The sequence below is a fragment of the Ammospiza caudacuta genome, chromosome 14 (assembly GCF_027887145.1).
Source record: "Ammospiza caudacuta isolate bAmmCau1 chromosome 14, bAmmCau1.pri, whole genome shotgun sequence".
NCBI classification, from domain to species: domain Eukaryota; kingdom Metazoa; phylum Chordata; class Aves; order Passeriformes; family Passerellidae; genus Ammospiza; species Ammospiza caudacuta.
Window position 1 is genome coordinate 11,475,994 of NC_080606.1, and position 17,306 is coordinate 11,493,299.

The 17,306-nt window shown below is 41.5% G+C and overlaps 1 protein-coding gene across 1 annotated transcript; it reads right to left on the reverse strand.

The window, feature by feature from the left end:
• Positions 1–1,485: 1,485 nt before the first annotated feature.
• Positions 1,486–17,156, reverse strand: COMMD5 (COMM domain containing 5). The gene is made up of 7 exons (XM_058814236.1): positions 17,001–17,156; positions 14,818–14,978; positions 13,674–13,702; positions 10,318–10,368; positions 6,240–6,335; positions 4,474–4,549; positions 1,486–1,992 (listed from the first exon to the last, which is right to left on the reverse strand). Exons 1-7 carry the CDS (start codon positions 17,140–17,142, stop codon positions 1,891–1,893), a joined length of 657 nt encoding a protein of 218 aa, XP_058670219.1. The 5' UTR covers positions 17,143–17,156; the 3' UTR covers positions 1,486–1,890.
• Positions 17,157–17,306: the final 150 nt, after the last annotated feature.

Genomic DNA, 17,306 nt, shown 5'->3' on the forward strand with positions numbered 1-17,306 from the left:
TTTGAAACAATGCAAGTCTAAGCAGCCAGAAGGGAAATGTAACAAGGAACACAAGGATGTGTGTTTTGTTTCACAGCCTGTGGTAAGATACAAGGAAGATGAACAAGGTTTATAGAGGAATTAATGCAGTCTGCAGTCCACTTGGAAGTTAAAAGACTAAGAGGCAGAGTATGGATCAAAGCTGGAAGTTATTGATGAGTCCACTACAAAGCAAATGGAACAGGAAGCTTCTGAACAATTTGAAATCCTGCTGATGGTTTATTTGAAACTACAGGACACATTCTTGCATAGGTTTTAAAAGCTTTCTGGACCACAGCTATTCAGCTATCTTTAGATTGGTATGGACTGCTGTCAAAGAAGTCTCCTCTTCAGAAGTATGACAAATAAGTCTTACTATGCTTGTTGTGATTTTTTAAATCCAAAAGGCAAGTCATCCTTTCCTACACAAACATCTGTGGGAGTGTAAAAGGCCTCCTTAACCCACAATTTTAATTTCAGTAATTTTCTGCAGGGGGTGAGGAAGATAAAGGCAAGTTCTACAACCATAAAACATGAAAGAGACAAATATGGGTGGTATTTCTGTGATAGAAACCCTGCAATTAGCTGGAACCAATGCTTAACAGCAGCAGTGGCATGTGCTTTCTAAAATACATCTGACTTCTGACAAACTAAGTTCTAGAGCCACAGCCTGCTGTCTTTGGGCAATTGCTCACAGCCTCCCTGTCTTTGCTGCTGGGGAAAATTCATTCAGCCAAGAAGTGAGGAACTCATCAGTTTTTTGGCAAAGCTCTTAGGGACATACATGTGGTCCTATGGTATTTAAATGAGACTTGAAACATGTTTCACATTAAGGGAGTCCTTCCAAGGTAAATTCACCAAAGGAATAACTCAGAACAGACTATTCCAGCGCAAAGAGAGGGACCTACAATGACCATCCAGTCCAACTGCCTGAGCAGCTCAGGACACTTCAGCCTGTGCTGAACTGCATTCTCAGCCTGGGGGCCTGGATATGCTCCTACCTGTGACTTCCACCCCAGCTGTAGGCAGCCCCTTCACCCTGGGGTCTGGCCTGCAGGACTGATGAGCTGGGGTGGGTTACAAGATCACTGCCTCCTGCTGCTCCCCACCAGGGCCAGGGGTTTCTGCCCAGTCATGGCAGCTGATTCCATGGAATCAAACACACAGGCAGCACATGAAACAAGAGGCAGGCATCTCCAGTCACAAAACTAGGAGATTACAGCTATTTAGCCCATTCTGATCAATGAGATAAAGAAATAAATTTCACCTTTCCACTGCTATAATTCCATGGAATTAGTCCTGGAAGCCCAGATGATACTTCTTTCTTGATCCACAGTCTTCCAATTTTCTTCCAAATTAACTATCAATAGCTAAATCGTAGTCACTTAGTAAGAACTGAGGCAACAATTTTATGCAAAACTCAAGATCACATTTGTCATACTAGAAGGCAGGAATGAGTTTGTTATTTTATTTTTTATTTGAAATATTGCAGAGCTTTCTTATGATACATACACATTGATAGGGCTTCCGGTAGCACACTATCAAAAAAATTAGAATTATGAATCATAATCAGAGATAAATGACTCTAACATCTATTAAGATGGTTATTTAAAAAATGTTTTGATGAATCATGCAATAATGTTCACAAAAGCATTATACTTTTTTTCATAGATAAATGTTTTGTTTTTCCTAGGTCTTACAAAAAGAGCTTGTGCTTTAAACACTTGAATTGAAAAAAAAATATTTACAGCAGACATCATAAATGCCACATTTAAGTTCATAGAGGCAAAGTGGTGATGGTCCCCTGTTTTGCATTGACCAAACATGCTGAGGGTTTCAGATCTCTTCCATAAACTCCCAATTTAAAAGTGTTCAGTCTTGGATCTTCAGTATGCTCCTCTTCTCCAAATCATTCATTTCCTTCAGTATAAGGGCAACATTGTATCTCAGTTCTTGAAACTTTGCAACTGGCACCTGAAACAGAATGCTCTGGTTAGAAAACACAAGACATCTCAGGAACTTGACTAGGGCATGCCTATGGATATGGAACATTCTGCATTGTAAGGCAAATTTCTCTTAAAATACTTAATTTTTCCAGTCTTAAGACAAAGGATTTAAGGTTAATAAAATTCAGGTAATTCAACTAAATCCCCATGGAAAAGAAGAGTGGGAAAAAAACAGAAATAACACCTAGATTGTACATTTTCTGCCTGATGAGAGAAAAGAAATACTCAAGGATGTAAACTGAGAGCTGCTTGGGTGATATAAAAGTCACGGACTGGAAGGAAAGTCATCTGGAAGGTCGTGGAGACTACAGAAATCTCAAGCAACAAATTCAAGATATTCTGCTTGTCCAAACTTGCAAGACAAAGAAATTGAGACTTGAGGCCAGACACTTGGCAGCAACCTCAAGAGCAAATGGCACTTCCACTATGTGTGGAAGGCAAAAGATTTAGGGTTAAACACAAAAAGCATTTCCAACTGTGCAGGAGACTCATGGCCTCACCATTTCAAGCCTGAGAAACCCAGCGGATGGAAATTTTATCTATGAGACAGAGACCCCCAGCTGGGTGCAGGCACAGCCTGTGACACAGCCTGGTGACACCAGTGCAGTGCACAAACACACACTCACACGAGTGCCCAGTGCAGTCTGGCTGGTCCCACACAGTCTGCACAGCACTGCCTAATTTACTCCTCAGACTGCACTGAAGACAGCAGTTCTTTTGGCAGAGCCCCTTGTCATCCTCCTGCCCACTCTGGCACAGATACCAGTTATATGAGAGCAATCCAACACCTGATTTGCATTTTCCACATATATCAGACATGCATAAAAAGGCACCATGTCCTTTTCACTTTTGACATATATACAACAAGACTCAAAATGCTGCAATTCCCACTGCTTAAAAAAAACAACTTCAGTCAGAAGCCACACTGTGATTAAAATACCAAATGGAGACCAAAGAATGTAACTTTTCCCTGTGCTATACACATTTTAAAACTGTTCACAACAGAATTATTTTCTGGACTTACCATCTTACGTAAGCCCTGTTAGTTAGCACAACATACTGAATGTGTTCAAATAAAGGAAATCTGAACATCTGAGGACTATGTTTACTTGCATAAACTTGCTTACTCAAACCAGAACACAAGTTTATTCCAAAGAGCTAACTGTGGGAAGACCTCTCATCAGATCTAGAAATCCTGTCTGAAGTCACACCCTTGGCATTCAGATCCAAGCAGCAGCAACAGCAAAGAGCTGATTCTAAGAGAAGCACACTGTTTGTTATCAGATATCTGCATGTGCTGGACAAACACATCTTCACTGCAGAATAACTAAAGGTCTTCCACAGACTCACATTGAGGAAAAAAACCTACAAAAAATAAACCCTAAAATCAAACCAAAACAGTCAGAAGCAATGGCACCAAGACCAACACTGAACATGATATGCCAGGAACTAAAGTGGGAATAAACTAGATTTTATCCTCACAAGTGAAACTTACCCTTTTGTAAAGGGTTAACCTGGAGTCCATGGCATCATTTAAGTTCCATGGAAGCCCTCAAACACAGTGTATGGGATGCTCTGAGCTGGACAGTCCAGAGGGGTAAATTTGATCTCCTGTGAAGTGACACCCCCAACAGTTTGCAATGTAGCACAGAATTTATGCCCTTCTCTACAGATGCTTTCTTGCAAAACAATTCAACAGCAAAATCAGTCCACCTCTTTCAACCCACAGGGCTTTGGTGCTTCTTCCAGACTACTACTAATGAAAGAACTGAAGCCAAAATCTGTACAGAGTTCAAGTGTAACAATGCCTGCTGTGCGTTGAATTCCTGTACGCACCACCATGCTATTTATAGAACAAATAGCATTCCTTTCCAAAGGTTAAAATTATGGAAGAGTTTATGCCATCTTCTGGCAAGCCTTTAGGTACAGTGTCATAAATACTGCCACTGACTAATCCTGTAATAAGCAAAGAGGGCTTTTTTTACTTTCTAGCAGCCAGAACAGTTCTGAAGAAAAAGAATAAAATTACCTCTGCCACAGAAAAGAATGTTACCATTCTCTGCCAAATGCAGAAGATTTACAAGTGTCTCATACATTATATAAACTATCCCAGTAATTTTTCTGCCCTCAAGAGACAACATCAGGTCTGAAGGTTACAGTTCATAACAACCTCATAACTTTTAATCAAACCAGACATTATGTAATAGTGCTTTCCAGTAATTAATATTCTTCTAATAAATTGCAGGTCAGCAGAACATGTGCAGGAACAAGGTATGAAATGATTTTGATTGGTATTTCATTAAATATTTCATGTGGCTACACTGAACATGAAGGATTCCAAAGCAAACCAACCAATGGTAATACACCATTTACAAAAGCTTTAGTATTTTAAATAATAATTCAACTTTCTAAATAAAACTAGAAGTTTTATTATGGCAATCAGACTTACTTCAAAGCGATGAGCTGTCCCATCTGAAAGCTTCATCATCATCAGAATGGATGGCTGGAGTGCACGGGCCAGTGAACTGAAATTATTTACATCATTAGGATTACAGCAGTACATATCAGCACTGTGATGAGTACAGCATTGCACATTAACAATTTTAGATGTTCATGTAGGCTTTACACAGAACATGAGTAATTTTAGTCACAGAGTCTGGCTGGAAACTCATGAACACAACAGCTCTGTCCAATTTACCTCAGTATTGAGACTTAACATTTAGTTAATAGTTTAGTAACTGCAAGTTTAGGAGCATTTTCATTTTTACATAATTGGTTTAGTGGAACTCTGATAGGGATAAGAGCTGACCAAGTCCTGCTAATAATAATGCACAGTTTTCTCATGCAGTTTACCATGCTGCATTAATCATTTCCATCTCTTCATACGTTCAACTGCCACCTCATTCGGGGAATCAGCCTCTTCCAGGCTTCATCCTAAATTTGTGTGTTATTTTATTTGATGACCCAAAGAAGGGAAGTGAGTCATTCTTGTGCAGCTTCCATCAACTGACACTGCCAAAGCCTGCTCAGGTACAGACAGGCACTACAGCCCAAAGCTGCCATACCTCCCTGCAGAGGCTGTTGCTGGATGATAAACAAGAAATCCCAGGGGGAAGATTAACTGAAAACAAAATTAAAAGGAAGGAAAACAAAAACCGGTAATGTATTGCTCCTCCTGTGTAGTTTCGAAAACAAATCATAGGATTTGCTTTCAGCTTGCAAGCACTGTGCCTGAGGATGTTTACCTGGACATTTTGCTCTCCTATCAGTATAGACTCTTTTTCTACAGAGTGATACCTGTGTGGTGCTTACAGCACTGCTCATCAGAAAGTCACCTGAACTAGCAGCTTGTGGCCATTCCAATTTTCTCTTAGGAGTTTTATTTCTTGATTTCAGGAAGACAATCCTGATCAGCCATGGGCCTCCCTGGCACCAAAGAGACAGCACTCTCTCCCAGATGCAGGTATTCAGACACACAACATGGAGTCACTCATGCTAACAAATTACACCACTAACAAAGACTGGATCATCTAATTTCTTTCAGCTTGGTCTGTCCTGGTTAGGACTAGCCAGAGAGCAAACAGCACAGACAACAGGTTTCTGTTTCCTTCTGGGTCTAGCCAAAGATCCATCCCCCACATGCCTCTGTTGTGGCAGATGGTAAGAAGCCGTTCACTGCAGGCACAGGCAGGATGATCTCAAAGGCTTTTACTCCTGCTGTGAAAGAAACTAGGAGGTAGTTCAATGACCAGTTACATAACTATGGCAGTGTAAAGGTGCTGGCCTGAAACTTCTCTCTGTAGAAGCAGAGTACAAGAGATGGAAATTCATTTAACATGTGCAAAAAATTATGATCTGCTTGAGAAGTTGAATAGATGAATACCCTCCCCTGTTCCAGTAAAACTAAGAGCTTGCCTAGCTGCTTGAGGCTCAATCTGACTAATTTATGCCATTATCACCAGGATCTGTGAATTTGCACCAGCTCTGTTAAGTTTTAAAATAAGAGACTTAAACTTTGAAATGTTACCAGCATTAAAGTCTACATACACCAACTTCTACACTGTTCAGAAAATTCCACCTGTATCTTACTGTTTAGGGTTACCTGCCAATCCCTAATATCAAGGCACGTTTTAACCCCATTAAAATGTTTAAGCAGCACAAGAAATCAGTTTGATCTTAGGTAATTCCAGGGATGTGCATGATTCTCTGTTGTACCTTGTGGATATAGCTACATCCACTCTCCACTTGAAGTCCTGGATACTTGGCAGCCGACTTCTTTGTACCAGAGCTGTGCCTTCAGAAGGGGGGCGCCTGGAGAGTGGATCAGAAATAGGAGACTGAAATGTAAATCCATAAAAGAAGCAACAATGTAAAGAGAAAATAGGATTCCTCAGTACAAACCTGTCTGGAATTTGTTTCTCTCCTACATCTGTCCTCACTTAAAAAGTCCTGAATAAGCAGAGTTTTTGTGGATTTAAGATAGTTGTGCTCAGATTATCCCATTTTTGATGCTTAACTATGGTCCATGTTGAAAAAAGAGACCAAGTGACTGTATAATTCTAGTAAACTGATGTCACTACAAAGATTAGTAAGAGTCATTGTGGTGGCTGGCATACCTATTATTTCAATTATATGCAACTGTGAGGCATAGAAAGGGATCTGCAAACATACCCTTACCTTCATGCAAATCCAACAGGAACAAGCAAGCAGAGACAAGACAGATGACTTAGGCAAAACAGTTGCATAAGGTCACTGTTCTTCCTCAGCAAAAACCATCTACTATTAGCAAACAGCAATGTTTTAAAATATAATATTAGTGTATTGAGTGTATTTTGAAGCATACTTAAAAAAAACTACAGTGGTTCTTGTTGATCCAACATAATTTACAAACTTTAAGTTTCTTACATAATATTCACTGCCAGCCCCAGCTCAGCCTTCAAGATTTTTGTCTAGTCTAAATGTGTAAGAAGCCAAGCATTTCATTTGTTACTCGTATTGCAGGAAGAATCAGGCTGACCAAACCCTAGTTTATTTCTGTGTGGGAATTAGGAGCAATTAAACTTCAGATGGTTGACAACTTTCAAAATTTTAACGACATGCTAAGTTCTGGATAACTAAACAGCAAATCTGATACAAATACATAATAACCATTAGATATACATGCAGAAATAATTTCAGAATGAGGTCACTGTGCTGGTCCATTCAGGAGGTAGATTCTGGACTTTGAGTTACTCTTTTTTTTCTCTCTAAGCATCCCATGTCCCTGGAATTTATTTGCAGTACATTTCAAGGCTACTCCAGTACTTCCACTAAGGGCAGGATAAGAAACATTACATCCTTTATCCATGGTGCTAGACATAATCTAATTACAGACTTTGCATCAGAAAGGAATCCTCTCTGAGCAAACCAAGCACTGTAGGAATGGCAGTCTCACATCACTACTGAGATTCTTGTGAGCAAGTTAGCTGGGCCTTTAGAAACTGCCCAGAAAGATTAATGATCTGATAAGGTACAGGGACTCACAAGCTGAGATCTTCCAAGTGTCCTGCATTTTGCAAAGGTGATATAAGAAAGAATTTATCTCTTTGGTGAGGGGAGGCTGGGTGATGTCAGAAGTGAGACACATTCCTAATAGCACGGTAAAGAAATGAGCAAAAAAAGTAGATCAGCTGGTTCTTACTCATTTACTCATTGTCAGCTCCTGGATAGGAAGTAGGTCAGCACAGCTGGGTGCAGCCATGAGGAGCTGGAGTCCAGAACAGTCATTAGCAGGATTAAACAGTAAGAATAGGCCTTTCCCTCACTGGAGAGCTGCTGCCAGAGTATTGCTTAAGTTGGAGACTCCCTAAAAATAGCCACACTGCTACTGTTTCCTTAAGACATGTTAACTCCCATCAATGGAAGTCAGTCCATTCAGTGCAGCACCAGCACCCTGGGGGAAGAAAGGAGTTTTAAAAACAGAAAGATATTCTACTTAGCAGTGGTGGGAAAGATCAGGAAATGGTGACCTCCAAAACAGAGGGGAAGCTTTGAATACTGTTGAGAGATGGCATTTCTGTGGTCAAACACAAAGCTTTATTTCTGGTCAGGACTGCACTTCTGTGCCATTCTCCTAGGAAGAGTCACAGCTTCTATAGCTTAGTTTAAGCTTCTGTCAGGACCTTCCCAGCTTGGACAAGACCACAATGGGAACTGCAAGAATCCTGCAAAGATGACAGAATGTGCATAGTGGCCAACATGCATACAGAAATTACACAGGCTGCTAATCAAGCCATTGATTTCTGAGAGGAATAGCAAAATGGAGCAGAAAAGACTCAATGAATCTTACATCTAAAACCTATAGCCTATAATTACATTTTGTAAACACTCTGTGCCAGCAACTGCAATATACTGTCAGCACATTGTGCAGAAGTCAGAACAAGCAAAAGACCATGGATCAGGTAGAGACCATCCTAGAGACCACAAGCTGTGCTGGAAAGGATGATACACCTGGTGACAAGAACATCACCTGCTAAAGAATGCAACTCGAAAATGAAAGATTAGAGAACTTGGAGCAGCAGCTGACTGACCAGTACCAAAACTAAAGACAAGTTCTGGAGGGTTCCCTATGCACATAACAAGACATGCCTAGCAGGCCACTGAGTTGGAAGACTGAGCAAACTTGTATGTGTGAAATGCTGACAAATGGCACACAGAATGCACCCTCCTGGTAGAAACTAAAGGTACACCATTAGGAAAAAAAAAACCCAGTGCATTTATTATAAACATTCAGAGAGGGTGAAGTTAGTGTTACCCTTTCCCTTAAAAGACAGTTTCAATTTCATGTAGTTATTTGCTGTGGCAAGTTTTTCTTTCAGTTACATAGCTTGGTGGAACTGTGGGGACACAAATACAAATGCCAAATACTTCAGAGTTGTTGTTTAGTGAAAAGAACTCCAAAAATAAGATAAGATGCCATGAAAAGTATTAAAAATGGATTTTTCTGGGTTATCTAGCTCATACTGAATTACTGAATTTTTGATCTCATGCTAATGCACCTCTTACCATCACAAATATATATATTTACAACTCAATAAGCATATGTATGATTCAGTGTTACATTTAAGATTGTAGAAGCATATCTGTCTAAAAATCAAACCTGAGGTGTTCATCTCTGGTCTCAAAACACAGAGGAAGATTACACTGGATAATCACAGCTTTCAAAATGAGAAAAAGCTAAATTTTCCAGCATCGTGATTTCACAGTAGAAAACAGACAATCATGCATGCTTCAAATTACATCTAAATTTATCTTCCTTCCCTACTGCAAGCAGTATTTCCACTTTGCAACCATAAATTTTGCATTCTTAACACCTATAATTCAAACAGAAGAGCAAAGAAAAGACGAGATGACTGAATTTATTTTTACTCCAAGAACCTTTATCTGTAAGCCAAGATCTTAATCAAAGAAATTAGGAATATTTTTAGATTTGGTAGCAGCACTCAGACCCTTGAGGGTAACTGAAAAACCACAGCTATGATTATTGGGATTCCAGGCAGAGCATCTGAAGCAGCATTGGGTTGGTGATGTCATGTACTGAGTGACCTCAAGCTTCAAGAAGGAGAGTTGGCCCACAATGATCATCTGAGTCCAACTCCTCGCCCTGTACAAGTTTGCATATTCAAAATATTCAGGATTTTTAATTTCTAGATGTAGAATAGGCTAAACATGGTTGAGCAGAGAAACTTCTAGAAAAAGGGAATCCCAAGAAGTGACAAAAGAGACAGGCTGTTCAAAAAGCTCTCAGTTTAGAACTTACTCTAGAGTAACTGAGGAATGTTGCTTAAGAAGTGAATTAGAGCAGGCAGAGCACTTGATATCTCATATGTGTTGTCATCAAGTCACTCGGTGTGAATTCCCAACTGAACTGTACATTAAGACTTGAGAAATGCTCTCTGAGAGAGCTGCCATGAACCAGAGCAGGTAGGGGGCTTATGAAGCCTGCCTAGCAATGATAATGATGGTAAAAATGAGTAATTCTGCACTGCATTTTTCATCTGTAGGTACTGATCAACCTCACAGTCTATACAACATTAGAAAAACTGATGAACACAGAAAAACTGAGAATTGGCAAGAAAGCTACTTAATGTATGTATTGCCATGCATGATGGACATCACACTGTGCTGAATCAAGATAATGGGACAAGTCTTGTTCTCATTAACTTGGAAAATATTGCTGTTCCTTCAATACACCAAGGATTTGTGTCAGCAGAGCTCTGTGCAGCCCTGCTGTCTGCACAATGAAGACACTAACCTGTTACCAAAGACTACACTGGAAAAGTCCACAATGAAATCATCTGGTATTCTGAAAAAGAAGAGCAAGAAAAAACAGTTAGGGATTTTTTGTAACCATAGTTATACGGCCTTACCTGAAAAAACCCTCAATCTCTTACAGAACACAAAAGATGTGTCAACATTTTCCATCTTCCATTGCTTAAAATTGCCAGCTCTTATGTAAGCACTTCGGTATTGATTCAGTCAGGACTCTCAAAAGGACAATCTGTGTTTATATATCAAGAACCCTAAAAACTGCTGCATCTGCCCATCCTACCTTGTATGGCAATGATGTATTTCAAAAGAACCCAGTATTGGCTTAACTTCTCTCAGTAAAGTCAAGAAAAATTTTACTGATGGCTCTGACAAGTGCAGAAGGCAGGCCAGCAATGCATGCTTTCAAAAATCCCAAAAGACATGTTTCATTTCACTTTCACCTCCAGTGTAATGAACACAGAAGGAATTGCCTCTCAACATTCAAACAGAGGCCCTACTTACAAAGGAGCATATGTGGAGACTGGTTGAAGAGACTAACACACTCCATCTACCCCCACCTTTCCACTCCTTCACCATTCCTTTGACACTGCTGTTGCCTTACAAACAAGCCACTGTTGATTTTCAGTTCAATAGATCAGGCTGTGAATTGCAAAGACCACAGAGCAGACACCATCCATTGAGCTGCCTGTGCCACAGGGACAGTAACCTCCTACAGAGAGGCAGGTTGGACAAGTGGGAGAAGCCACTACAGCTGCTGCCACAGTTAAATCCAGCACTCACCATGAATCAGTGCCCAGAGACATTACTCACCAGTGGCTTGAGACACACAGCAGTGTATCAAAGGAAAATCAAAGCAAACAAGGAAGTTATATGTCCTAAAGAGCTTACAGTGTCTAATGACCAGAGAAAAAACAACTCATCAACTCACACAGTGGGATGATGAAACAGCAGTTACTACAGCTTCAATTCAGAAGGGGAGAAGTGGGGTTAAACCACATTTTAAAATAGTGCTTGGATAAAAAGAAATTCATTTTAGCAAGCACTAGAACAGTGTTTTTTGGCTGCAAGAGTCTGACTTTCAGAAGAGACAAGACTATTTCTGCAAACATTACTCACACTTTTGTGCAAGTGTATCATTTAGCCCATCCTGACACTGACTAGATACCCTGACTATGCAGTGGAATAGCTGGAGACAGGGCTGTAATATGATTATGATGACACCTACCACAACACTTGATTGACTCAAGAGCATTACTAAAACAGAAGCATTAACACCACCTTTGAGTTTGCATTATTTTTGCTGTGCAATGATCTCACTGGAAATTCTGTTCCTGGCTCCTCAGCACACTTGAGGCCAGTCAGACATGACACAGATAAGATAGAACATGGCACAGTTCAGTCTGAACTACAGATAGCTATCACTTGTCATTGGAACATTCTGAGGAAGGGACTCAAAGGGCAAGAAATGTGTGAAGATGTCTCAATCCCATGTTATTCACCTGAGTCATGAAGTTATTAAATAATCTGTGAGGGGAGGGAAAAAAAAGCACCCACAATTAAGTGTGAATTTATTCCCACTGGCTCAACCACTCAGGCTAAGAAATAGGGAATTGCAACTTTTTTAAACTAGTAATATTGATGTAGTTAATCAGAATTGGGCATGTATTCCAGCCTCTCTCTTCATCAAAACTAGAGGCCAAGATCAGGTACCTCACCAGAAAATTGAGAATTACAGGATATTGTATGGGCAGAATTATGTGTCAGAGGTAGAAGTTAGGAAGAGTCCCAATACTGTGAGAATAATGGGAGCATAGCAGCAACTAGCAGCCCATAAAACACTCAAGTCTGCAAGCAGCACAAATGCAGTTACCTAACTATTGCTGCTAGATAAGCCCTATTAACCAGAACAATAACATAAAAAGATCTACCAAGATATAAAAGATATAAAAAAAGTCATAAAGACTGAAAAGTATCTGAGTAAAATGTATGAATAAATCATTAAATGAGAAAAAACATCCCAAACACAACTACAAAAATGTAAGTCATTGAAGTGTGGTCAAATGGCAAGGACAGGGACCTGGGAGTCTGCATTTCTGACATAGCCAGCCCAGACAGTGACTTCTGACACTCCTATACCAACTTTCTCCACTGCTCAGAAGAGGAATATTCACCCAGCCCCAGAGAATTTGGCATAGAACTTTAGTATTCTTCATTATTCCATATTCCATTGGCACATTCTGTGTGCACCTCAAAAGACACCAGCTCCCACTGGGCCAAAAGCAATTAATCAGTTTCTTGCTGACCTACTTTAACCTGGGTGTGAACTCCATGATGTGGCAGAGGCAGCAGCTTGCATTTGAGCTCTCAAGACAAAAGGCAGGCCAAACTCCAGCACTGAGCCACAGACAAAACTGTATCAACTTGGAAGGCACCTTTCACTATGGCCCAAATGCCACCTTTCATTGATTACACCCCAATTACATCTGCAGTTTTAGCTTGCCTGAAGTTGCTTATAAAGTAAATTGTGCTTATGATTTAACTGCTTATGAGGAGAAAGCCATTATTGTACAGGTTAATGGACAAATAAGGATGAAAAAAGACAGAATTAGAAACATCTATTTCTCCTAGGTAGCAATCAGAATGTTAAAGAAATGTGCAAAAATAGTGTTTTAAAATAATTAAGCCTTGGTGCAGATGTTTCACTACAGAGGAAAACATCAACTGCTGTTATTCTCCCATTGGTACTGAATATAGAAATAAGGGAAAACCTATAAATATTACTAGCATCTGACCTCTAGCTTTTAGGATATGATCCCTTCAGATATACTCATGGAAGACTGATATAGATTTTGTCAAAGGCTGTAACAAAGGTCATGATTTCTTGGGTAATGGGCACGAGAAATCATAGCTGAACATGGTAGTCGGGTTTCATGAACGTTATATCATTGACCTTTCAAAGAAGGAAAGAAGTAGGGCAGTTCTTAGCTTCTGAAATGCTACCACTGTCTTACCAAACACTTAAAAAAATATTGCAGGGCAAGATGGGGATGGCAGAGAGAAGGTCACTCATATTTGCATAACCTACATTACAGAATAAATCAGACCATTTTCCCCAGCAGGTGAAATAAAACTGCTCATGCTCAGTGCTAAATCAAGTCTTACACAACACCTGTTTTTTCCCTCTGCCTTTACATGATGTTTGGCAACAGATGCATTAAGAGGTATTTACACGTAATTTTTATATCAACTTTTTAGTGTAAAAAAGGTAATTTGGGGAAGTAGTTACATAAAAGCCATGAAAAAAACAAACATTAAATGAACTGGTGTATACAGGCATACCTGAGCTCCTTCAAGTCTTCTTTAAAAACCTGTAAAGACAAGGAAGATGAAATTTTACATGATATAACCTCAAATTATAATTTCTTACCTACTGACACAATAGTGGTTACTTATTTGGTATCTCTCCCCAAAAATTTTAGACTTGAGTGCCAGTAGTTTTGAAGTGACTGGTAATATATTGAAAAGAATTTTCAGAAGTGTTCAATTAAGTTGTGATTTAAAGACCTAAATATCTTGGAAGCCTTTATTTTTCAAAACAACATTTCTGCCACTTCTTTTATTAGATATTCAGAAACATTTTTCTTTTATATTGACTTATATGCCCTTATTCTCAAATACATTTTGCAGTAACTTGTTTAAACTATGACAAGAAAAGAAATGGCAGAAGATAAGGTCTGAATATTAAAAGCATACTTCCACTATGTTTCCTGCAATATGGGAGCTTTCCCAGTATGCCTGGGTAAGTATGAAGCTGTATCTTAAACAACTGGTAAACTGGAAACCCTGAAGTGGCTCACTCACATAAAAATGAGAAAAGAAAATTATAAGGTAAGGGAACATGAAAAATTAAGAAAATAGCCATGAAGAAGGGATAGGGGTTGGGAACATGGTGGGTGTGTGCATATTCACACCAAACATCCACAGCATAAATGGAAACTGCACTTTCTTCCAAATTCCACTATATTGTTCTGGCTTTAATATCTTCCTTCCTCTATGGAAGAAATGTGAACAAAGGAGGCAAACAAATATGAGAAATTGAAAGCATGGGCAAAAATGAGTGGTATGTGTGAACACCCAGTAAGAGTGAGTGTTGATGCCTGTGAAACAACATTTTGCTATGATTTCTTTGGCCGTTTTAATTTATGAGTGAAAACAAACATGCACAGTGAACAAGGTACTGAAGTAGAAATAGATATAGGAATCTTTTTCCTGAACCTTAAATATTTTTTCAAAAAGCTCACTCTAAATCTACCCAAAAAGTAAAATAATGAGTTCCAGATTTTTAACAGTTTCTTTCAACAGCCTAAACTTGGAGAACAATTTTTATGTGCATTTTCCCACCCAGGCAAATGAGATTTAGATGGTGACTTGTGTCTGATGCAGCTTTTACCTTATCAAGGCTCCAAGTACTCCCAGAACTTACTTCTTGTTTGAAAGTTGATAAGGGGAGTCTCAATGCTTCTCGGAGGAGGGTGTACATGCCAGAAATGAGGAAAGCAAGTTGCTCTTCTGAGAGGTTAGCACTTTCTGCAATCAGCCTGACAGATTCCCTGCAGTCTTTTCCTTCCAATGCATTAACAGTGACTGTGAATAAGAAAGCAAAGCAAGATCCTTGATTTAATCAACGGTGTAGCTCTTGACTTTGATGATCAAAGGTGCATTGAGGAACCTTTCATCACAGGGAGAAGCCTCACAGACAAAAATTAAATCAATCATTGAGACAGTGTAGCAGAGCCTGCAACACCACTGGCTGTATAACCTTCAGATACTGTTACATGCAGTTTTTACATGTGAACTGACCAGGTACATGAAACTGCATCTCATTTTTTACATTAGTCTTTGTTTAGCAATAGAGTAACAGCAACAGCCTCAAAAAACAAACCTGGGGCAAGTGCAAGAGCGATGTAGATAAACAGTGTTGAAATCCATCACATCTTCAAAGATTACAAAACCTTCAGAGGAAAAACTGCAGCCCTGCAAACAGTGAGTCACAGGCCAGCAGGAGCAGACAGTGATGGGGGATTTGTGCCAGCTCTGCATAAGCAGAGGGAACCTGTGCCCACCCACTGCAGGGGAATCTGCACTGGGGTCACTGCCCTGGCTCCAGGCACTTGGTTTGGGAGGACTGTCCGCCCCTGCTATGGTAGGCAGCATTTATTGCACTCCTGAAAGCAGGTGATAGCTTACTCCAAAATCAAACCCATACCGTCAGGCTTCCTGGCACTGAAAAGGCTTTTCAGTCTCTGTGTTCCTGCAGCAGACAGCAAATATAGTTCAACATGTGTACTTACTTCTGTCTCAAATGCCTCTGCCTATACACAGCTTTACTATTTCAAGAATTACAAGGAACCCCTGAATACATTGATCATTTCTGCTACTGTGCAGCAACACTTTTAGAGACAAACCAGCTACCAGATGTTTTGAGTCCTTCAAATCAAAAAGGAAATCCCTGACAAGATGTTAGCTGAGAGAACATGCCAGGGTCACACCACGCTGGGCAGCAGCTACCCTCCAGCAAGCTGTGCTTTCACTCCACTAATCAACTCTTCCATTATTCCATGATTGTTTTACATACCATAATTTACTCAACTGTGTAAGTCTTGATTTTGATGGTCAAGGGTGCCTTGAGAAATCCTCACTAGAGGGAGAAACCTCACAGACAAAAATGAAATCAGTCATTGCAAATCTTACAGCCTCAACCTCAACAGGACACCTGCACCTTGGGGTTGCTGTATTGTCTCCTGGACATTCTGTAGATGCCCAGGGGTCTCTGACTGCCACACACAGCCTGACAGGGACTGAGCTGCTGCAATGACTTTACAGCACTCAGCTGATTTTGAGGCCCATCCGCAGCTGCAGAACTCCGTTCCTCATTATTTCACAGAATTGTAGAATACAATGAATCAAGCCCCTCATTTTATTTAAAGCTCAGCTCTAGCTTCCTGTTGGGAAAAGCAAAGGGAAGTGCTCCAGGAAGCTGCAGCCTTGCAGCTGCAGCCCTCCAGCTGTCACATAATCACAGAATGTTCTGAGTTCTAATGGACCCAGAAGGATCATTGAGTCCAGCTCAGCCCTGCACAGGATACCCCAAGAATCCCATCATGTGCCTGAGAGAATTGTCCCAACACCCCCTGAGGTCTGTCAGGCTGTGATCACTTTCCTGGGGAGCCCGTTCCAGTGCCCAGCACCTGCCAGGGAAAGAACCTTTTCCTCATAGCTAAGCTGAAGGGCCCTGACACAGCATTACGCTGTTCCCTCGAGTCCTGTCACTGGTCGCCAGAGCGGGCATCAGTGTCCGTCTGTCCGCAGCCTCCCGAGAGGAGGCTGGAGCCGGCTTTGCGGTGTCTCTTCAGTCCCCTCTAGACCGAACGGACCAGGTGACCTCAGTCCGGGCGGTTTCCCCGCTATGGCCTTTCACCACACGCTTGGGTGTCCTTTGGAAGCTCTCTAAGAGCTGTCCTTGCCTTCCCGAGAGGACCCACGGCTTCCTCGGGGAACGCGACTGCTGCCCACGGGCTCCGCCTGGAACCCCGCGCGTCCCTGTGCGGGGGCAGCGCGGCCCCTCCGCGTCGGGGCGGCGCCCCACGGGCCCCGCACGGGCCCTACCTTTGAGGAGCCGCCGGAATGTCTCCTTGCCCACGTCCTGCACGCCCCTGGCCATGGCCTCCACCTCGGCCGGCACTCGCGGGCCCAGGAACCCGCGGCCGCCGCCGGCCTCGCCGAGCCCCTGCGCCGCGCCGGCCGCCATGGCCGCGCCTCCCGCCCGCCGGCCGCGCGCCCTCCCCGCGGCAGGGGGCGCTGTGGGGGCGCAGCGCCGGAAGGAGCGGCAGCGACAGCGCGGCGCGTCCCGGGACCGGCCGCTGATGGCGGCGCCGCCGACGCCGTGTGCCCGAGGCGCTCCCGCCGCCGCCT

Excerpts from the sequence above, each read along its gene's own strand:
- COMMD5 (XM_058814236.1), bottom strand. The coding sequence starts at position 17,142 with ATGGCGGCCGGCGCGGCGCAGGGGCTCGGCGAGGCCGGCGGCGGCCGC. Across the intron at positions 6,336-10,317 it reads AGTGTAGTCTTTGGTAACAG|GCGCCCCCCTTCTGAAGGCA; the intron begins GTTAGTGTCTTC and ends TCCACTCTCCAG. Across the intron at positions 1,993-4,473 it reads GGACAGCTCATCGCTTTGAA|GTGCCAGTTGCAAAGTTTCA; the intron begins GTAAGTCTGATT and ends ATTCTGTTTCAG.